The sequence below is a fragment of the Gossypium arboreum genome, chromosome 7 (assembly GCF_025698485.1).
Source record: "Gossypium arboreum isolate Shixiya-1 chromosome 7, ASM2569848v2, whole genome shotgun sequence".
Classification (NCBI taxonomy): Eukaryota; Viridiplantae; Streptophyta; class Magnoliopsida; order Malvales; family Malvaceae; genus Gossypium; species Gossypium arboreum.
This window is the reverse complement of record NC_069076.1, coordinates 5,476,984-5,500,219: the sequence shown is the minus strand read 5'-3', so window position 1 is coordinate 5,500,219 and position 23,236 is coordinate 5,476,984. Positions and strand designations below refer to the sequence as shown.

Genomic DNA, 23,236 nt, shown 5'->3' with positions numbered 1-23,236 from the left:
AGGATTAGGGCTTAGGGGTAAAAAACAAAAAAGGCCTGCTGAGGTAACTAATCAAAAAAATTATCCACTCAAATATACTATAAAACTACAAGTTCCAATATTCAGAAACGGATTTGCTTAACCCGTGCCTCTAGGCATTAATCAAGGTTTTTTTTTTTTAATCTTTTTTTGGTTAGGCCATGTGCAAATTAAGCACTAGTTAACATTCACTTTAGGAAATTGTTCCATTGACATGCAAACTCCATTGATTCTGCTTCTTTTGAAGGCAGTTTGTACTATCCCTGAAATAAAACAACAATCATATCATCAGAACATAATTTAAAAGAACAAATAATAGCAGTCACAAAGCTGCCGTATATCAACAGAATACAATAAATACCATCAAAGTTCATACCACTACAGTGAGTAAAATGCTTTAGGAAAATAGCAGAGCAACATATCAGACATTGATTTGTACACAACCCTCATTCAAGAAAATACAGCATCTAATTCCAAGCACATGAGAAAGAATAAAAATGCACATATTTGTTGTACAAACAACATTAAGTTTTAACAACCTACGATTTCATTTTCTTTCGCTAATGGAAATTTAACATTAAAATAAAGATATGTAATAGTGAACTTACAGTTTGAGCGGAGCTCATATTTAACTAGCAGAAGGAAGGAAGACCCTAAATAGTTCCTTCACAGTGACTTTTTTCCTGCAAGTTGGGCATTTTCTCTGGACAGCTATTGCAGCTTTAATGCATGCCTTGCAGAATATGTGTCCACACCTTGTCGACATCTCCTCGGTTAATGGACCCATACAAATTGGACAATTGAAGGTTGGAGGTGGTTGCGGCTTTAGAATTTCCTTGACCTTCCAATAGAATAGTTAATGAGACTTAAAACATTCATAGATATAACAAAACACAGAGATGCACCTGCGTGAAAACACTGTATGGACAAAATAACAAGAAATGTCCAATCACAATGTCTTAGATCTGATGACCAGCCAAACATGTCTTTCCTGAAAAATATTTTAAATTACCTCTTCTGAATTTGACTAATGAACTAGTGCAAGAGCTCTTACAATAAATTGCGGCGTGCTTTCCAAATTAATGTAATGATCACAATTGATAACTGTTTGGCTCGGAGGAGGTCTTCTATGTTTGTTCTGATTATTATTAGTTGACCTAGTCAGCCATCCTGGAAGGACAGAGTTGTGAGATACACCAACTTCAGACAGATGGAGTAATCTAGGGTTTGAAAGATAAATGAAGTAAACAAACAACCACCATTTCCTAAACTGGTTGACCTGGGCAATGACATAAGTAACATAAGATGGACCAGACGCCAAGCAATAGCATCTACTTCAGTTAAGGTCGTATTTGTTTTATTCTACTGCTTAAGCCATCGACTATCAGTAAACCCCACTTTAGAAGCCCCGGATAAGGGCAAGCAGCTAGCTGCAAAAACCAGAAAAATGCGTATATCTACTACAATCCCCTCAATAAACTAGTACAGACCACAGAGTTATCAACTACATCAGTAGACTACCAGAGTTTAAAGCTCAGTGCTCACTAGTTCTTAGTACAAACCATCAGTTCCAAACAGAGGATATCATAACACAAATTAAATTCAACAGTGCTTGCAGTTTTATTTGCATTTTTTTAGTGCAATTCAAATATGTACATAATTTTGATCCATCAGCTTCTTCTAATCACTTACACGGCAGATGATTTCACCTAGATTTTGCCTGGATTAAGTGTGTTTGGTTAATTGATTATTCTGTTTCTAATTTGTAACCTTCCAGAAATTCATTTGCAGAAAGTGCACACAGGTTCCTTTCCTACTCTTGTAAATCATTTGATAACTAAACAATACAAGGTACCTGAACCTAGCCAGGGATTGAAATGAACAGGACATATACCTCCATATTCTCAAGTTAACAAACAAGTCAACAATGTAATTAACAAGGAATATTTTGACTTCATGCAGATAAATGGAATGAATTTACAAGGTGGTGCATCAACATAGCTTTGTCATGCAACAAGCATATAGCAATCTAGGTAGCACGACATAGAAAAGGAAATATTATAAATGTCTTTCGCCAATAAATAAAACTACCTGAATCTACATCAACAACAGTCCTTCCACTGCACCTCCTTGAGTTGTTTTTAGCCTGACATAAAATCCCAAGAAAATTAGTGACACTCGTGATTGAAATGAATCTACAAAACAGATTTCACGAGCTGTAAACGTGAAGAAAGAAAAAAATTATTGAACAAGAGAAGCATACCTCTGCAAATGCTGTAGCAGAAGTTTCAGTTACATCATCATCAATAACTTCAACATCAATAGTAGCAGGTGATGCAGGATGTACGGGTTGGCAGGCCACTTCCTTGAGGCCAACCTGTTCTGAAGTACCCTCCTGTTCTATGATTTCACAGGGAGGAGCATTTAGATCTAGCACTACCTTCCTCCATTGATATCCTCTAAGAGAAGGACCCCTCGATCCAATAGTGTTCATGTCTGTTTATGGTTTCCTATGCACTACCTAAATATCACAGCCTCACTAAAACCTAAAAGACAGCTAAAAAACAACTTTCTCAGATATGTTTCACCATATATATATAATAAAATTTTCACTAAACACATATCAATTCTTTTTCTCGGTTGTTTCACGAGAAAAATAACAATGGACGGTCTAAGAAACTTGCTAGCATTTACACATAAAGAGTTCAATCTGAATAATAACACCTCCAAAGTAAACAAAAGAAAAAAAATCCAGAAAATGCACAGGCTGGCACTTCATTCTTCAATTTAAAAAAATAAAAAATAAAAAAAAGGGACAGAGATATTTTAGCCCCAAAAGAACCACAAACTTTGCTACCCTCAAAGTCTAAATAGCAACAAATGAGTTGAACTATTGATTGACATGTTTCCAGTTGAATTTTGTTTATTAAAAGAAATATGAAAAACTACAGGATATAATGAACAAACACTTGACATGAAAGCCATTATTCTAAAACGGGGTTAAATCTAATCAAAATTCAAACTCGAACCACTGGCAAGAAAGAAGAAAAAAACAGCAACATTAAAAAACAGATAGAACACATATCAATCGAATAGGCAAAATGCAAGCTTTAAGAAACCCTAAAAACAATGGAACATGAATCGATAGTACTTCCGATCCTTAAATCAAAGCTAATAGGAATAAGAAAACAAATTGATAAGAGAAAGAAAGAGAGTTGAGAGGTCAAAATCTTACCTTGAAATCCAGGGCGAATACAATCGCTTTCAAAATTTTCCAGTCAAAACAAACAAAAATGAAAATCTCAGAAAACGACTTTATCTCAGAAAACTTCGGAAGGTCTCCCTGTTGAAGTTGTTAATCTCAAGTAAATTTGAGAGAAACCGCAATGCACGAACAGAGGTCACATCATGTTTGTATCCCAGGGATACACTTCACAGTTTAATTATTTAAATAAAAAGGTAAACTAAACTGTTAGTCACTCAACTTTCATAAATTTTCATTTTGGGTACCAAAAATAAAAAAATTGCAAATTAAGCATTACCATTAACAACAGTTTTCATTTTAGTCACCCAACTTTAATAAGTTTTAAATTTTGTCACCCGTCGTTAATTCAATGTTATTGTACACTTATTTTAGTTACCCAAATTTAATAAATTTTTATTTTGGTTTCTCATTAATTTTTATTTTGGTTTCTCATTTTATCTTTTCAAAATTAATATTATTATTATTTTTAAAATTAATTTTAGGCTATTCGTAAAAGAGAAAAACTTGAGGTTTTATAGGAATTTCTTGAGTTTTATAGGATTTTTTATCTTTTAATTTTCTTTATTTTTTTCCTTTTTAGAATTAACTTTATGAGTTTTTATAGGAAAAATCAATTTTATTTTTACTTTTATATGAAAATAGTATTTTATCTTTTTAAAAATTATTAAAATTGGGTGACCAATTGTATAGTTTACCTTAAATAAAAAATATTTTTTTGTATTTAAAAATATAAATCATTTTTAAAAGTAATAAAAAAACTAAATATGGCAAAAATAATTATATAATAAGTTTATAAAATATTAATAAAACCTTAAAAATCATCTTGGATGAGATGGTGAGGAGGTAGGAGTAAAAAAAATATATATATTTTGCGTTCAAATCCATTCATTAATTATATAAGAATGTTTATATTGTAAGAAAGACACCTTACTTCAGTAGATAATTTAAATGAGTCTATAATCTTGTAAAAGAATCAAAGTGAGCATTTGATTCAAATACTTAGAAGGATTATTATCTCGCCTACAATTTCAATTAGAGAGATGGCTAGTTTTTGCTATCGGAGTAGTTCACTTCATGGGTAGAGATATAGATGTACTCATTAAAAGAATGATAATACATTGGACTGGACCTAAGTTGAATTAATTTTAAATTCGTTTGTGAATTTATTCACTTATGACGTTTATGGTATGATTTACTATATGTAACTCATGTGCTTTGATATAAGTGGAGGCTTATACTCTAAAGATAATCGAGTCCATGCCGGTATGTTGGGTATATGACTTGTGTATGACATGGTTTTAGTAGCAACAATGGAATTCATAACTCGATTAAAGAGTTAACGATATCCTCTCTTAGGCATTTTGTGGATTGATAAATATGAAATGTGGCCACGGGTTGCTCGTTCTTGAACAAGCAATTTATCACAATCATTTGTTGAAAGTGGTCATATTAATCATTAAAAAGACACAATGGTGACAATAAGATAAAATATGATTGTATTGAATGAACAAATTTAACTCAAAAGAATCAAATATATTATATGAGGGTAACACACACATTGGATAAAATAGTTGGATGAATTGCTTTCGTAAAGAGTATACAATAAGGAATTTTCAATCATGGTACTTCTTGTGGATTGACTTCATGATTAAGTAAATTGCAAATTACTAGAACGATACTTTTGGACATAATTGCAATTACTAGAGCCTAATTATATATGTTTGATTGGTCCCTCTGCTAGCTCAACAAAAACTTGATCGGACTACATTTGAATTAGAAGAAAATTCTATAACTTTAAAAATAGTTTAATTGAGTCAATTTATTCAATGTGGAATTAAATTGGGGTGTTGTGAGAATAATTAGAGAATTTGATTAAAGAATTTTATTGAAAAATTAATTTTGGAAATTCTCAATATTTTGAAAAATTAATTTTGATCAAGCAAATTTAAATTAATCAAATTAATTAAAATAAATATAATATTTTGAAAATTAATTTTCAAGTCAGATAATTGGCTCAATAGGTAATTGAATTTAAAAATTGGACCTGAGATCGAAAGTTGAAACTAAGAACCCAAAAATCGAGATCAAGACCCAAAATTGGTCGAATTGGGCCTGGTATGTAAAATCGGGCAGATGGTCCAATCGATGGCTGGACCGAACCAGTTGGGCCGTTAGTGGCTCGGACCGAATTGGCAACAATCGAACTAGCTCGAGGTGCTGTGAGGATGTCGCACCTGCAATGCCACCATCGGATACAACGGTGTCAACAACAGCGTTGATGACGACATTCAGATGGCTAAGTTCTTCGATGGTTGAGCAGTGGAAGAATTACACTTCTACTGAGACTCTACCAGATAATTTGATTTCAGATTAACTATTTCAAAATAATATTATTTTAATAGTTTTACTATTAAATTTAATTTAATAATTTTCTTAATAGTATTTTAGTAATTTAATATTAAAGTGATTATCTTAATGTTAAATTTAATTTAATATTTATCCTGTAGATAAATATTCTATTAATTTAATAAATTTAATATTAAAATGATTAAGTTTAATTATAATTGAACTCTCTAAGCTCTCCTTATATAAAGAGAGTCATGAATCATTATTTTTACATACTTGAATTCAAGATAAAGTTGTAGAGAAAAAATTCGCTGAAAAAATTATTTCAATAGATTTCTAGAGATATTTTTTCTCATGAAGTTTAGAGAAATTATGAAATTACTCCATTGGTAATTTTGTGGAAAATTTTTTATTTGAAGTGAGCCCATATTCGGTAGAAGTGAGCTTGAGGATAGTAGAGAAGATTACTCGGTCGAAGCGTTCATTCTAGACGAATCGGAAAAGTATAGTTTTGGCTATGTATTTATTATTTTGGATTTGGAAAAAAAATTAAAACTTTGTTTTTTCCTTTTTTTTTTAATTTTTTGTTGCATTTTCCAAACTTGATTTTTCAATAATTTCATCATTACATTCCATATCAATTATCAATAAGCAAAGTGTATGTTTTATAATCCCTATTAACTAGACACGGACTCAAGATGGATACATGGATCATCAAGCCATCATATCCGACACTCAGTGCCTCATCGTACGTCCGAAGTATAATATGTGCTCCACACCTCATTGGTATAAACCGAAGTATATAAATATGCCTAATATCTAGACTTGATCATGGATCAGGCCACCTACCCAGGCCTGAAGGCTCGCCCATAAAGTCAGAGGGTTTGGGAAAAAATATAGGCCCGAAAAATGGGTTTAGACAAAAAATAAGGCCCATTTTCTAAATGAGTCGAGCATTGAGCAAAATTTTTTTGGCCTAGGCCTGATTTTAACTTTTTTTTTCTACTACTGTTTGGTTTTTATTGTATGGATATTGTACAACTCTTGTTTTATTGTTAATTTTGCTACTATTTTAGAGGCATTTGCTTGCTAAGTTGTTATTTAAGTATAAAGACTTTTTTAAATGTATTTTCAATTTGTTGGAGAACATTTATTTTAATGTTTTTAGTGGATTTGATGTTTTATATGTTCTTAATTTATTTTTATATAAAAAAATCTAAAAAAATAAAACAGGCGAGTCTTGCCGGATTCGAGTTTAGCCTTTTTTATCTAGGTCAGGATTGGGCAAAATTTTAGACCCATTTTTTGGGTTGGGCTTAAGCCTAGAAAATGGGCCTAAAATTTTACATTAGCTCGGCTTGAACTCAACCTGGCTCGACCCATGACCAGGTCTACTAGCACTTTTTCAGTACATCCAAAGTATAATATGCTCTCTACACTTCATCGGTATAAATCGAAGTAAAATCTCGTACACTAATCCTATGGTATGCCAACTATACCCGACTCTATTTGAGACCGCTAATAAGGTATTCGATGTTTCAAAGCATATAAGATTCACATGTCACAAGCCATTACATAGTAAATTCATTTCATACTCAATCATTTGTTTAACATTTCATATCATTACTGTATTTCTATTTCATGTACAATCTACATGGTAATCTTACACATTAATATTTTAGTTGATCTTCTATATGCCATTTACATATGAGTCCAGATTTTTAATTTCAATTACCTCATGTATCTGATCATCATATGTTGACATATTTATATCAAGTCATCATATTCATATAATCATTTATGTTATCATAACATCTTTCATCAAGTAACAATTTCAATTAAATAACAAACCATAGGTAAAACTTATTTTTTATGAGACAAAGCACCAAGTTCATCTTACTCAATTTAATACTTAGTCAAACTATGAACTAAACAAGTCATGAAAGCATAAACCAGGATAGGCTACTCGTCTATGGCCTTCGCCATTCCTTTATTCTACAATGTCTCGACGTTATCTTTAACTACATACGATAATTCGATTATAAAAAACAATATTAGCTTTCATACAATCACATGTAACTACATTAATTAAACATAGTTTTTATTTTATTCATTTTAATCCCTATATCCAAAATGTTCGTATCATTCGATATTTAGTATCGAATCGAAATTCAATTTTATATTCTTTCACTAGAGACCTTGTATTTTTAATCTATAGTATAATTTTTTTAATAAGTTTTAATTTATTCAATTTAGTCTCTAATGTCATAACATTAACTATTTAACTTAACTTTAAATTGAAGCTAAATTCACTACTTTCTAACATTTTTCTCACATGATCTAAGCTTATCACTCATCAACCTATTATTACGATGCTTGATTTCGTCGACATCCATTAATGGTAACTTAACCTAATGGCTATGGTAGCTTCACCAAATTTCTTTCTTTATTTTATAATGTTGGACCGCAATGTGCGAAAGAAAGAAGATGATCTTTTACTCCCTGTAACACTCCTTACCCGAGACTATTGCCAGAATCGAGCACGAGGCATTACTAAACTTATTCTATCCCTTAAATAGGTTTAAATTGTTTATTTAAGCATTTCGGAATGTGCTGCCATTCTGCGTCGTAGTCGCCTAAAAATTCATATCTTGAGTTCCGAAACTCGAAATTAAGATCCGTAAATTTTTCCTGAAACTAGACTCATATATCTATCTACTAATTTTTTCATAGATTTTGACTTGGCCAATTAGTACAGTTTATTAGTTAAAGTTTCCCTGTTTCAAAACTCGACTGCACTAACCTCTTGTTACTACGAACCATGTTTCTTCCTGTACAAAATTCATATCACTAAGCCGTTTGTTTCCATTAAAACTAGACTCAACAAGGATTATAACCATATAAAGTATACCTTCTAATTAGTTTTGTACAATTTATGGTGAATTTCCAAAGTTGAAATAGGGGTTCCAGAAATCGCTCTGACCCTGTTTCACTAAAACTCAGATATATCATGAAATATAATACCTTTACCTATTTTTCTTATTCCATAAGAAAATAGACATAATAATATTTAATTTCATATATTATTCATATTCAAACTATGTTTATACAATTTTTAGTGATTTTTCAAAGTTACGTCATTGCTGTTACTTGAATCTATTTTTAGGTTACTTTCACATTTTCATAATTTTCATGTGATAATCACCATTCAATCATACATATTAATAAACATGCATATCATCGGCCATTTTATTAGCTAATCACTAGCAAGTATTTACACATCATTCATTGTTCATATTATACCAAAAGTGGCTAAGTTTCTATACATGCCATACACAAAACAAAACGCCTAATTATACCGAGTTATTTATTTGATAGTGTGATCGGCCTCCGACGTTTCCTTCGATCCCGAGTGGCTAGATAAGTACTATAAGAAGAAGAAAATAAAGAGATTAAGCACTAGGCTTAGTAAGCTTACAAGCAAATAAATCACAACATTCAACATAATGGATAATTATGCATAATATCATCTAACATCATAAATTTCTTTACTTCTCAATTTCTATCTTCTTCTTTATTCCCTTACCTTCTTTCTTACCCGACCTTTCCTTTTCATAAGTATAATCTACTTTTCCTTTGCTGTTAATTCACTGTAATTTAACTCGTATCCTGACCCGTTGAACCACTCGGAATACTAAGGATACTAGGTCGCTTCTGTCTATCAATATCTCGCCAATGCCATGTCTTTGACATGGACTTACATGAATTATTCTGTCTCCAATGCCATATATAATATGGACTTACATGGCTCAATCCTGCCTCCAAAGCCATATTTCTAATATGGACTTACATGGCTCATTTCGTTCATCTGTCAACCCTAATATCCTAACATTCCTAGGGTTCAACCGGGGCTTTCTAACACTTTTCCTCTGTCACTTCACCTTAAATTCGACTTTAAATATTTTCATAACATAAATATATAAATGCTGGAAAATGACAATAATAATGTAAAATAAAAGAATATTGCATTTATTTACTGTAAACTTACCTCGATACAAAATGTGACTAAACTTTACAATTTAGTCCTTTACTTTTTCTTTTCCCCGATCTACTCTCGAATTTCGCTCTTCTTGATCTATAATAGCAAATTTAGCTTATTTAATATCAACATTTATCAAAACAACCCTTTACTCAAACTTTGGAAAAATTACATTTTTGCCCCTAAACTTTCACATATTTGCACTTTTGCCCCAAGGCTCGTAAATTAAACTTCATCCTATTTTCTTATGTTTTATGACATGCTGATCATTTTTCCTTCTATGGCAACATCAAATTCACACACTAACATGTACTTATGACTATTAGGTATTTTTACCGATTAAGTCTTTTACTCGTTTTCACTTAAAACCAAGTAGCACAAGTTGTCTAACATAATTTAAAACCTCATATTCCATCATAAAACATCAAAATACACAAATTTCACCTATGGGTATTTTTCCAAATTTGATTCCTAACTTAAATTATTGCTAGCATAAGCTTTATCGAGCTAAGGGACTTCAAAAACGTAAAGATCATTAAAAGCGGGCTTGGAATCACTTACTATGAAGCTTGAAAGTTGAAGAAACCCCAGCTATGGAGAGAGGTAAGGTTCTGCTGGTAACTTGAAGAAGATGATACAATTTTATCATCTTTTTACCTTTTATTAATGTTAATAACCAAATGACCAAAATGCACCTCCTTACTAAACTTTCAAAAATTCCTTCCATGTCCTAATTTTGTCCATGAACTTAAAATTGGTCAAATTACCATTTAAGATCTCCTAATTAATATTCCAAAATAATTTCATACTAAAAACTTCTAGAATGCAAGTTTTGCAAATTATTCGATTTAGTCCCTAACCTCAATTTAAGCACTTTATGCATAGAATTTTATCACGAAATTTTCACACAATCATGTAATCATACCATGAACCTCAAAATAATAATAAAATATTTTTTTTACCCTGAATTTGTGGTTTCGCAACCACTGTTCCGTTTAGGCCCTATTTCGGAATGTTACACTCCCCCTCCCCACACTCTCTCTGTAACACCCCTAACCCGTATCCGCTGCCAGAACAGGGTTTCGGAGCATTACTACCATTTACAGATCACTAAAAAACATTTAAATACTTATCGATTCAATGCATCATATAAATAAATATATTACCATTCAATCAACAGTTTGACAGTTGTATAAGCATCAAACAGCAACATTGTTAGTATACTTGCACATATCTCATATAAATTCAACACTGATATATCTATTTTCTCGACATATCGCACTTGAGTTTAATAATAGTCTCAATTACATAATTTCCTTGTATCAACATATCAAAGATAATCATATATGTACATGTCATGAAACATATCATGCTCTTACCGTTTCTTCATAAGCATATATCATTCATTTCATTATATCAATATTTCATGCTCCATCATTTCCATATATTTTATGTATATTTATTAGGTAATAGCTTATATCAAACTTAACATAAATTATATTTCATGTACTTATACTTATTTCGTTTATCTATCTTCATAATTATTTCATATAACTATTCGTCATCGATACATATTACACGAATATCAATTGTTCAACAGATGCTAGAGCGTCTCTCCGTCCACGGTCTTATTTATCTTTGACATGATGCCATAGTGTCTTTCAACTATGGTCTTACTCATTTTCATCATGTTGCCATGGTATCTTTCAACCATGGTCTTGTTCATTTCATATCACATTGCCATGGTATCTTTCAACCATGGTCTTACACATTTCATATCGAGTTGCCATGGTATCTTTCAACCATGGTCTTACACATTTTATATCGAGTTGCCATGGTATCTTTCAACCATGGTCTTACACTCAGTTGCCATGGTATCTTTCAACCATGGTCTTACACTCAAAGTTGCCATGGTATCTTTCAACCATGGTCTTACACATTTCATATCGAGAGCACACTCCTGAACCTCATCCTTGCAGCGGGATTACCGGTCGAGCTAAATCCCGCAATATAAACTCATAGAGTATTGTCGGGATTACCGGTCCGTGCTAAATCCCCGCAACGACAATTACTCTAATGAGATTGATCCGAATTACAGTCCGAGCTAAATTGAGACCCTAATTGGATTACCCGTCCGGCTAAATCCATTTTACACGTATTCTTTGGAGGGCTATATCAGATAGGATCACCCGTCCAGGCTAGATCCTTTTACCGTCAATTCCTTTTCGAGATCCATCGAATTTTCGTTTCATTCAACCGGATTTCTTCCCATTTTATCAAATATATCAATGTTTTATAAATTTTCATACAATGAACATTCAAATCATATTCACATCAATAACATACAATCTCAAGCATTTCGAATATAATTCAAGTTACGAACTTACCTCATTGATTGCTCGTGTTTATTATTTCATTATCCTGATATATTTTCTTTTCCATGATCAAGTCTCGTATTTGTGTCGTCCGGATCTTTATAAATAAATTTGATCATCATTTTCATTCATTTCATATTCTAATACATTTAATTAATGCTCTAGGCAAAATTACCATTTTGCCCCTAAACTTTAATTAATGACGATTTCATCCTTAGGGACAGGAAAGTAAAATTCTTGCAATTTAATCCTTATTTCCAACTATTATTCTCATATATATTGATAACAGTCCATGAATTCTATAAAATATCAAAATTTTTCATAATTTCAACACTTTTCAATTTAATCCCTAAAACATGTTTTCCCCCGATCTTGAACTAAATTGATAATTTCGTTAAATTTTTGTAATTTAAATAATAAAATAATCTATTTCATGCAATTTAGTCATTTCGACATTTTTACAAAATTGCCCATAAAATTTTACTTTTATTCAATTTAGTGCCCGAGCCTAAAACATGCAAATTAGCCATGCTAGATGAATATTCATACATATTTTCCTCCTCCTCCTCTCCATTCCATATCCTTAATTTATATAACATACAACAAGTAACATTATCAATAATTTCACTATTTACTTATATGTACATTCAAAACTGTCCATTTGCGTCATAGTCACTAAATTATTTATATATTAAGCTACAGAACTCAAAATTAAGATCCGTTAATTTTTCCTGAAACTAGACTCACATGTATTCTTATCATAAAATTTTCAGAATTTTGGTTTAGCAAATTAGTACAGTTTATTCATTAAAGTCACCCCTGTTCTGCTGTCTGACAGTTCTGACCCTTCTTCACTAAAATTAGTTATCTCCTTTTACAGAATTCAAATGATGTTCTAGTTTGTTTCTAATAAAACTAGACTCATTCAGGATTCTATAAATATAAATTTAAGCCTATAATTATTTTTCTTACTTTTTTATTAATTTTCAAATTCTGAACAGGGAACCTGAATTCATTCTGACCTTGTCTCACAAAATTCATTATATATAAAATTTACAAATTCATTGCTTACACTGTTTCTTCTATGAGAAACTAGACTCATTAAGATTTAATTCCATATTTTTTTCATCTTCTAATTCAATTTATAAAATTTATGGTGATTTTTCAAAGTTAGACTACTGCTGCTGTCCATAACTGTTCTAGTGCAAGATATTAATTACCATGTTATAACACCCTTATTTTCTTTTTCTACACCATTTCTCATCACTTTCTCTTATTTTCTCTTCACTAACATATCAAGAACATAGGACCTTATGTAATAAAACTCTACTATAACATTATTTCCATGATTTATCAACAATAACAAACTTAAAAACGTATTGAAATCTTGATGTACTTACCTTATTCTCTTGATACCAATCTTTAACTTGATTTTCTCTCCTCCAGCTTCTATTTCTTGAATCCAACTTGATATTCTAACTCCCCATGTTCTCCTTAACATTTCTCTCTCTTGGTAGCTATGGAAATTCATTTGATTTTTGGGTGAAAATGGTGAATTTTTGGTACAAGGACCAAATTGTAAAGAAAGTAAAACTTTCTTTCTTCCTCTCTTTCTCTCACGTTAGTTTGCATGGAAAGGAAAGATGATGAAAATTCTTCATCTTTCTTTCCTTATATACTAAATAAATAATAATAAAATAATATTAAATATCTCATAAAATATTAATAAAATAATATTTATCTAATTAATTAATTTAAAATATCATTAACATAATCATTACATTCTAGAATTCTCTCTCTTACTAATTGACCATTTTGCCCTTCATGATCTTTTAGAATTCCATCCTTGAGTCATCATTTAATTTGGTAAAATTGCAATTTAGTCCCTCATAGTTCTTCACTTATTCAATTTGGTCCCAATTCATCCATTTTCCTTAGTTTCTAGATCATTCTACCCTTAAAATATTTACACTATTGGTCCTTCAACTTTTCATATTTACACTTTAACCCTTTAAGTCTTGAGTATTTACTCTTAGGCAACAAAACTTTTCTAACTTTTACAATTTAGTCCTTTCCGAATCAAGATATCATAATTTACTTCCCAATGTTGCCATAACTCAAAACTTCCCTTTTATCACTTTATTTCCTTATTTTATTATATCAAGGATAATATATTACTGTAAAGATTTTCAGGGTATTACACTCTCTATATATATTTATCTTTTTTTATGAAAAAAAACACTAGATAAGTACAATTATCTAGTAATATCCAAAGGATTCTCTGTAAATAGTTGTAAACCTTCATTTCTTACAAATGCCATCTTGGTAATGGAGTCAGCTTCTAAGTTCTTTTCTCTGGGAATATAGTCAAGCTCTCAATGTCCTACTTCCTGCAATAGCTTGTGAATATGTCTGATAAGAGCTGAAAAATATGTCAATGAGAATGCTCCATGGATGGCCTGAAGAACCTCCATACTGTCCGTCCGGATCAACACTTTATCACAATGTCTATTTTGTAATAGAAGCAGACTATCTAGAATACCCCATAAATCAGCATTGAAAACAGAGCATTGACCTAACCTTCTGTTAAATCCAGGAATCCACATCCCTTGATCGTCCCTAATCACTCCCCCAACAGCAACATCTCCCGAGTCAACCATAATCGCACCATCTAAATAGAGGTGTGTCAAATTTTCTGTCCTATGAAAGGACCTCTATGAACTAGGCATTTTGTTTATATTAATTAAATACTTAACATGTTTCTTATGTGGTCAAATATCAATATAGTCCTTGGTCAAATTGCCAAGTAAACCTATTTGCATTTTTAAATTAAAACTCAATAATGATTAAACTTTTATAATTTAGTCCATGTACTATAATTAATTGTTTTCTCAATTTAATTACTAGACCGACCGCTAATACATTTTCAAGTTAAACACGTAAATTCTTCTATTTATCATTTCAATAACTCAATTTACAAAATTGAATCTCAAAATTACATTTTTCAACATTGGCTAAATTTGAGTCACTATAGTGAAGATCAAAACAAATAAAACATACCTCTAAATGAGAAAATTGAGGATGTGGAAGATGCCCTACATTTAGTTGTATCCTATTGAGGTTTGAACTCAAGGGATTTATGAATAATGCAAGTTGTCTTATGAAGACCTCACATAAATACTTGAGGAAGACTTACAACTCTGTAAAAGACTTCCAATAACACTAAAGTTGAGTTGTGAGTCTAAAGGTGATGTATGGGTATGAAGATGATCTATGTCGTGATTTGTGTAATAACAAAAAGATACTTATGGCCTTAAGTCTAAATTATTTTAAAATATAAGCTCAAAAGAGTCAGGCCAATGGGGTAGGCTGGGTTACATAGCCCATAAACACCTTTTTTAACCATTTAAGGAGTAAATAACATTTTTTTTGAAAAATTAGAACATTTTTGCATTTTTATTTTTTCATAATTTTTATTCTTTTAAAAGAATTTTTATATAAAATATGAATTTTTTTATTTTTAAACTTTTTATGTTGTTTTAAAGCATAGGATCAAATTAACAAAAATTATAAACATTGAAGGCTAAAAATTATTTTATCATTTGTAAATGTTAAATTAATAATTTTAACGGAAATTTAGGAAAAGGGTCAATATTTTCAAATCAGAAAAAGTAGAGGGAATCAATGTGTTGAAATTTAATTATAGGGACTAAATTTTGAATTTCAAAAGAATAGAGGGGTCTCTAGCAAATTTAAACCAAAAAAAGGGCGCCATTCGATTCTCTTCAAGTCGGTTTAACTAAAGAGCCGTTGGGGGGCGGGGGACGTTTATAAAAGCAGAAGAGTTCGTTCTTGAATTCCCTGTCTGCGTTTCACTTCCCTCGTTGAAATTGAGATCACCCCCACTCATACTTGCTTCCAAAGTTTTTCTTCAATGGCTTCACTCTACGTTAGATCCCATCGTGTTTATTTAGTCAACATCATATCCCAAGCCCGGCGCCGTACAGTACCTCCCCGTTTGATGGATATCGTGTTAACCATCAACGTTGGCTACTGTTCCACTTTCACCCCCACTCATCCTTTCTTCTCACAACGAACCCTTTGTTTCCGTCTTACCCATCTGCAACACCGCGGCATGCTTCGCCAAGTTCTTGCTCCCACGCTCGCGGAACTCGGAATCAACCCATCCTCTACAGATTGTCAAAGGGTCCTTCAACAAATCATGGAAAGTGGACTCAGATTTGTGAATGGGACGTTGAGCAGGGGATATCACTGTAAAGCCTTGCATCTTCAGTCTATGATACTTGTGGGACCCAGGACGACCAACCAGGAGTCTTTGATGACCGCAGCTGCTTTGGCCATATCTGAGTCGGAGTTCGAAAGCAATAACTACGGCATGGTAGCCGCTACTGAGTCCTCTGTAAAAGAGATGCTGAAGAGGTTCAAAGTAGAAGATGGTGAGCAACAAGACTGCATGGTGTGCTTGGAGGAACTAGGGGTTGGATTTGAAGCGTCTCGGATGCCTTGTTCTCATATTTTCCATGGCGATTGCATCGGAAAATGGTTGCAGCAAAGCCATTACTGCCCTATTTGTCGATTTGAGATGCCGACTCATTAAACAGATAGATGACGACTCTGTTTAGTGCCTAACTTCTTTATTCATTCGTTCATTTGTTTCTTGTAGAAACTCGTATTTAGTTTGTAAGTTGATATACCAAATTCTTTTTACCCACAAAAGGGTTAGTAATATAAATAGACAGAGAAATATTCATTCTCAATGTTGACAGTGTTAGTCAACATTTCCAACAAATTTGCATTTGCAGCAAATTAGATTTTTATTTATGAATCATTTTAAACAAGCTAAAAAATATTACTTCAAAGTAATCAGCAAATGTTTTCATTTAAAAAGAAAAGAAAAAAACAAAGTTACAATTACCGTCACTCATAATCCAAAGCTTTACATCAAAGCCTTTCAGTTAGTTTGATCATGAAGGAATTAACAACGCCAGCATCCAACACAATCCACGAAGTTTCAAAAAGCTCATAGAAGAATTGAGCTCCGGTTTCCTCGGCAGCTTTCCTGAATGCAAGACCGAACGCATTCCCTTGAAGTGCTCCAAGACGAGGCTTTCCGCAGACCCCCAACAATCAACACCTTAGATGGCTCTTGCAACATGCAAGCACAAAGCAAAGGCTTCAACTCAGTTCCTTTCTCCTTCAAGGCATCCATTAGAAAGTAACAGAACTTGGTGCGGGACTTGGGGTGACCCAACAGCTTTGTATCTACTGAATCTTCAAGCTTCACCCACCTAAACTTTCACCCACTATTTGTTATTGCAGCACTCCCTTGTCTAAGAATAGCCCTTTGTATCTTGATCGCCTGTTGCATTCCGAATTTCAGCTTATCAAGATTGCTTTGGGACGGCGCATCATGCCACCCCAAACTGCTTCATTGCACACGAGCCATCTGATTGCACGAAAGATTCAAGTAGTGCAGTGACCCCATATACCATGTCTGCAGCTGAAACCCTCGAAGTATAACCATGAAGACGCAAGAAACTTTTGAAGTAGAAATTATTAAGTCCATATTCAGGCAAAATTTGTTCGAATTGATTTTTCATCCTCTGTTTTACTTCATGATTCATGTACTGAAACTTCTGCTGGCAATCCACAAGTGCAAATCCCATCCTTGCAAGGAGAAGCTTAAGCTTTTTCATGCCATTATCACTCCAGGTCTTCAACATTGGGGAAATGTATGAGGAACACAGCATTGAATCAAATAAATTCCACTCTCTTAACAGCGTTAGTCTTGGTTCTTCTTCATAGGCAATGCTTGAGGAATCAGGTGCTCGAACCTTGGTACCGTCTTTAAGTGTCACCGAAGTAACGCATCCAGATTCCCTAAACTGTTGCTGAAGCTCCATAACCTCTCACATCTGTTAGCCTCTCATGAACAAACTGATCCGTAAGTGAAACACAAGCCAGCCACAGCAACTCATTTGTGTTTTTCCTCAAACAATGCGACAAATCATACATCAAACACCCTGATGGCTTCCCATGGAATGTTCCCATCCGATAATACTCCCTTTTCAGTTTCTTAAAATGCCGGGCCTGTGGCTCTTCTTCACCTTCTGAAGACAGTCTTCTTCTTTTCCTAGAACCATCCCTGGCTCTCCCTTCCACCTCTTCATCCTCATCATCACTTTCACTATCTTCATCTTTTCGCCATCCAACTCCGAATTCTGCAAACAATAGCTAGCATTTTGCCAACTCCATAACTTCAAAATCCTAGGCGAGATCAGCCAACCGCTCATCATCATTAGTATAAAGAACAACCACCTGATCGTTCTGATCACTCAAATTATGCAAATGAATCGGCCTATCACTATCAACAACAAAAACCCTGGCACCCTAACAGAAGATCCTCCTGTAGATCACGGTGGCACCCCCAGTTTATCAAAAGCATAGTAACGGGCTCCTCAGATGAAGAGCTCAATTCAGAAGCGGCGTATTCTCTGATTTCTTGAAAAGAAGACACCGGGTAACACGAGTACCGGACTGAATCAGATTCAAGAATGTGAAAAATGATTTTGAGAGCACATAGAGAGTCAACATCAGACGTTGACGGGAGTATGAGTAAAGGCGAGAGAGACGATGCCCTAACCCTTGCGCAAAATGACTCCACTCTTTCCTCCCTCACCATTTTCTTTCGTTCCCCTCAATTTCGGTACCGAGATTGGATGAAAATATTGAAACTTTTCTCGGGAAAGTAACAAAAACTGAGGCTTTGTTGGGGAAAAATAACCCTTAAGAACCAAAAAGAAAATTCCCTCTATTTTTTCACGTAATTTTGCTAGATTGCATCCTAAATCCATGATCTAAAACAAACAACTCGCAGTATAATTTGATACATATTAAGCTCAATTGTAAACATTGAAGGCTAAAAAATTATTTTATCATTTGTAAATGTTAAATTAATAATTTTAACGGAAAATTTAGGCAAAGGGTCAATATTTTCAAATCAGAAAAAGTACAGTGAATCAATGTGTTGAAATTTAATTATCGGGACTAAATTTAAATTTCAAAAGAATAGAGGGGTCTCTAGCAAGTTTAAACCAAAAAAAGGGCGCCATTCCATTCTCTCCAAGTCGGTTTAACTAAAGAGCCGTTGGGGGGCGGGGGGCGTTTATAAAAGCAGAAGCGTTCGTTCTTGAATTCCCTGTCTGAGTTTCACTTCCCTCGTTGAAATTGAGATCACCTCCACTCATACTTGCTTCTAAAGTTTTTCTTCAATGGCTTCACTCTACGTTAGATCCCATCGTGTTTATTTAGTCAACATCATATCCCGAGCCCGGCGCCGTACAGTACCTCCCCGTTTGATGGATATCGTGTTAACCATCAACGTTGGCTACTGTTCCACTTTCACCCCCACTCATCCTTTCTTCTCACAACGAACCCTTTGTTTCCGTCTCACCAATCTGCAACACCGCGGCATGCTTCGCCAAGTTCTTGCTCCCACGCTCGCGGGGCTCGGAATCAATCCATCCTCTACAGATTGTCAAAGGGTCCTTCAACAAATCATGGAAAGTGGACTCAGATTTGTGAATGGGACGTTGAGCAGGGGATATCACTGTAATGCCTTGCATCTTCAGTCTGTGATACTTGTGGGACCCAGGACGACCAACCTGGAGTCTTTGATGACCGCAGCTGCTTTGGCCATATCTGAGTCGGAGTTCGAAAGCGATAACTACGGCATGGTAGCCGCTACTGAGTCCTCTGTTAAAGAGCTGCTGAAGAGGTTCAAAGTAGAAGATGGTGAGCAACAAGAATGCATGGTGTGCTTGGAGGAACTAGGGGTTGGATTTGAAGCGTCTCGGATGCCTTGTTCTCATATTTTCCATGGCGATTGCATCGGAAAATGGTTGCAGCAAAGCCATTACTGCCCTATTTGTCGATTTGAGATGCCGACTCATTAAACAGACAGATGACGACTCTGTTTAGTGCCTAACTTCTTTATTCATTCGTTCATTTGTTTCTTGTAGAAACTCGTATTTAGTTTGTAAGTTGATACCAAATTCTTTTTTACCCACAAAAAGGGTTAGTAATATAAATAAAAATGGACAGAGAAATATTCATTCTCAATGTTGATAGTGTTAGTCAACATTTCCAACAAATTTTCATATCATTTACATTTGCACCAAATTAGATTTTTATTCATTGAATCATTTTAAGCAAACTAAAAAAATTACTTCAAAGTAATGAACAAATGTTTTCATTTAAAAAGAAAAGAAAAAACAAAGTTACAATTACCGTCACTCATAATCCAAAGCTTTACATCAAAGCCTTTCAGTTAATTTGACCATGAAGGAATTAACAACGCCAGCATCCAATACAATCCATGAAGATTCGAAAAGCTCATGGAAGAATTCAGCTCCGGTTTCCTCGGCAGCATTCCTGAATGCAAGACCGAACGCATTCCCTTGAAGTGCTCCAAGACGAGGCTTTCCGCAGACCCCAACAATCAACACCTTAGATGGCTCTTGCAACATGCAAGCACAAAGCAAAGGCTTCAACTTAGCTCCTTTCTCCTTCAAGGCATCCATTAGAAAGTAACAGAACTTGGTGAGGGCCTGGGGGTGACCCAACAGATTTGTATCTACTGAATCTTCAAGCTTCACCCACCTAAACTTTCTCCCACTCCTGATGCACCCACTCTTTGTTATTGCAGCACTTCCTTGCCTAAGAATAGCCCTTTGTATCTTGATCGCCTGTTGCATTCCGGATTTCAGCTTATCAAGATTGCTTAGGGACAGCGCATCGTATGCCACCCCAAACTGCTTCAAAGCACACGAGCCATCTGATTGCACAAAAGATTCAAGCAGTGCAGTGACCCCATATACCATGTCTGCAGCTGAAACCCTCGACGTATAACCATGAAGACGCAAGAAACTTTTGTAGTAGAAATCATCAAGTCCATAGTCAGGCAAAATTTGTTCGAATTGATCTTTCATCTTCTGTTTTACTTCATGATTCATGTACTGAAACTTCTGCTGGCAATCCACAAGTGCAAATCCCATCCTTGCAAGGAGAAGCTTAAGCTTTTTCATGCCATTATCACTCCAGGTCTTCAACTTTGGGGCAATGTACGAGGAACACAGCATTGAATCAAATAAATTCCACTCTCTTAACAGCATAAGTCTTGGTTCTTCTTCATAGGCAATTCTTGAGGAATCAGGTGCTCGAACCTTGGTACCGTCTTTAAGCGTCACCGAAGTAACCGCATCCAGATTCCCTAAACTGTTAATATGCTGCTGAAGCTCCATAACCCCTGCTTCATACCTCTCATCTGTTAGCCTCTCATGAACAAACTGATCTGTAAGTGAAACACAAGCCAGCCACAGCAACTCATTTGTGTTTTTCCTCAAACAATGCGACAAATCATACATCAAACAACCTGATGGCTTCCCATGGAATGTTCCCATCCGATAATACTCCCTTTTCAGTTTCTTAAAACGCCTGGCCGGTGGCTCTTCTTCACCTTCTGAAGACAGTCTTCTTCTTTTCCTAGAACCATCCCTGGCTTTCCCTTCCACCTCTTCATCCTCATCATCATCATCATCCTCACTTTCACTATCTTCATCTTCTTCGCCATCCAACTCCGAATTATGCAAACAATAGCTAGCATTTGCCAACTCCATAACTTCAAAATCATATGCGAGATCAGCCAACCGCTCATCATCATTAGTATAAAGAACAACCACCTGATCATTCTGATCACTCAAATTATGCAAATGAATCGGCCTATGACTATCAACAACAAAAACCCTGGCAGCTGACCCTAACTTAAGATCCTCCTGTAGGTCACGGTGGCACCCCCAGTTTATCAAAAGCATAGTAACGGGCTCCTCAGATGAAGAGCTCAACTCAGAAGCAGCGTATTCTCTGATTTCTTGAAAAGAAGACACCGGATAACACGAGTACCGGACTGAATCAGATTCAAGAATGTGGAAAATGATTTTGAGAGCACATAGAGAGTCAACATCAGACGTTGACGGGAATATGAGTAAAGGCGAGAGAGACGATGCCCTAGCCGATTCCCTTAGCCTCGCGTAAAATGACTCCACTCTTTCCTCCCTCACCATTTTCTTTCGTTCCCCTCAATTTCGGTACTGAAATTGGATGAAAATATTGAAACTTTCTCTGGAAAGTAACTAAAACTGAGGCTTTGGTGGTAAAAAAAAAAAAAAACCCTTAAGACACAGAAAGAAAATTCCCTCTCTTTTTTCACGTTATTTCGCTAGATTGCATCCTAAATCCAAGATCCAAAAGAAACAACTCGTAGTATAATTTGATACATATTAAGCTTAATTAAGTATCAAAATTTCATAAAATAGACGCAATTCCAAACAAACAATAAAATGAAAACCAACAATACAATTGGTAATCTATTACAAATAAACCTGAAATTAAATATTGCTTTTGAAGTACCTGGGATCGAAGAAGAAAAGGGAATGGTGAAATTTCTCAGCTTTTTTCTTCTCTTTTTTGCTTATTTTGAAATTCAGATCTGAGAGAGCAAAAGAAAAGAGAGTGAGAAACGGAAGGGGGAAACGCTGTCTTTTTGCTTTAACTTGTGATGTTCATTTGGTTTTTGAATTTTGGTGGAACTTTTTCGTTAAAATTTTGAATTGTTTTTAGCGACCGCGAAATTTTGGCGCTCTTCAGTTTCACTGACGCCGTAGGATTTTTTTTTTTCTTTTCGATCTGTTTTTTTTTGGTTTTTAAAAAAAAATTCAACGGTCAGGATTTGATTGCCTTCGCGTCCAACATGATTAGTTTAAAACAGCAAAATATAAAAAGGAAGTAACGTGATAGAGTTTCGATTGTCTATAACTAGTAACATGTTTTTTTATAAAAATATCTAAAAGTTTTAATTATTTACGAAAATGACTTGCCTTAAAAATTATGTACGTAAATGACTCGTTGAATAATAAACTCCGGTGTTGCCATTGGTATTTATTGAAAAAAATAATATTTTTTAATAAGTGTCATCAATGTCAACGACACCACCAAAAAATTTTTAAAAAAAAACATTAGTATTACCGTTGACATTGGCATCACCTGTTAAAAACATATTTTTAAGAAATACGAATATTTTAAACGAGTGGGTATACATGTACTCATACTGGTGCC

General features: G+C 34.1%; 2 protein-coding genes and 1 pseudogene across 4 annotated transcripts; all 3 read right to left on the bottom strand.

Moving 5' to 3' along the window:
• Positions 1-48: 48 nt before the first annotated feature.
• Positions 49-3,446, bottom strand: LOC108458334 (uncharacterized). Of its 2 annotated transcripts, none has more exons than XM_017757694.2 (6): positions 3,254-3,446; positions 2,282-2,575; positions 2,110-2,164; positions 1,073-1,188; positions 627-859; positions 49-281 (listed from the first exon to the last, which is right to left on the bottom strand). In XM_017757694.2, exons 2-5 carry the CDS (start codon positions 2,510-2,512, stop codon positions 647-649), a joined length of 615 nt encoding a protein of 204 aa, XP_017613183.1. In that variant the 5' UTR covers positions 2,513-2,575; positions 3,254-3,446; the 3' UTR covers positions 49-281; positions 627-646. The 2 variants fall into 2 exon arrangements, with proteins under 2 accessions (XP_017613183.1, XP_017613178.1); XM_017757689.2 differs by having other exon boundaries at positions 2,282-2,564.
• Positions 3,447-17,005: 13,559 nt separating this feature from the next.
• On the bottom strand, positions 17,006-18,959 carry LOC108488697 (uncharacterized; annotated as a pseudogene).
• A 1,275-nt stretch (positions 18,960-20,234) lies between these two features.
• On the bottom strand, positions 20,235-22,742 carry LOC108470836 (uncharacterized). 2 transcript variants are annotated; one of them, XM_053030924.1, is made up of 2 exons: positions 22,532-22,742; positions 20,235-22,212 (listed from the first exon to the last, which is right to left on the bottom strand). In XM_053030924.1, exon 2 carries the CDS (start codon positions 22,183-22,185, stop codon positions 20,380-20,382), a length of 1,806 nt encoding a protein of 601 aa, XP_052886884.1. In that variant the 5' UTR covers positions 22,186-22,212; positions 22,532-22,742; the 3' UTR covers positions 20,235-20,379. The 2 variants fall into 2 exon arrangements, with proteins under 2 accessions (XP_052886884.1, XP_052886885.1); XM_053030925.1 differs by having other exon boundaries at positions 20,235-21,992; positions 22,532-22,738.
• Between the last annotated feature and the right edge of the window lie 494 nt (positions 22,743-23,236).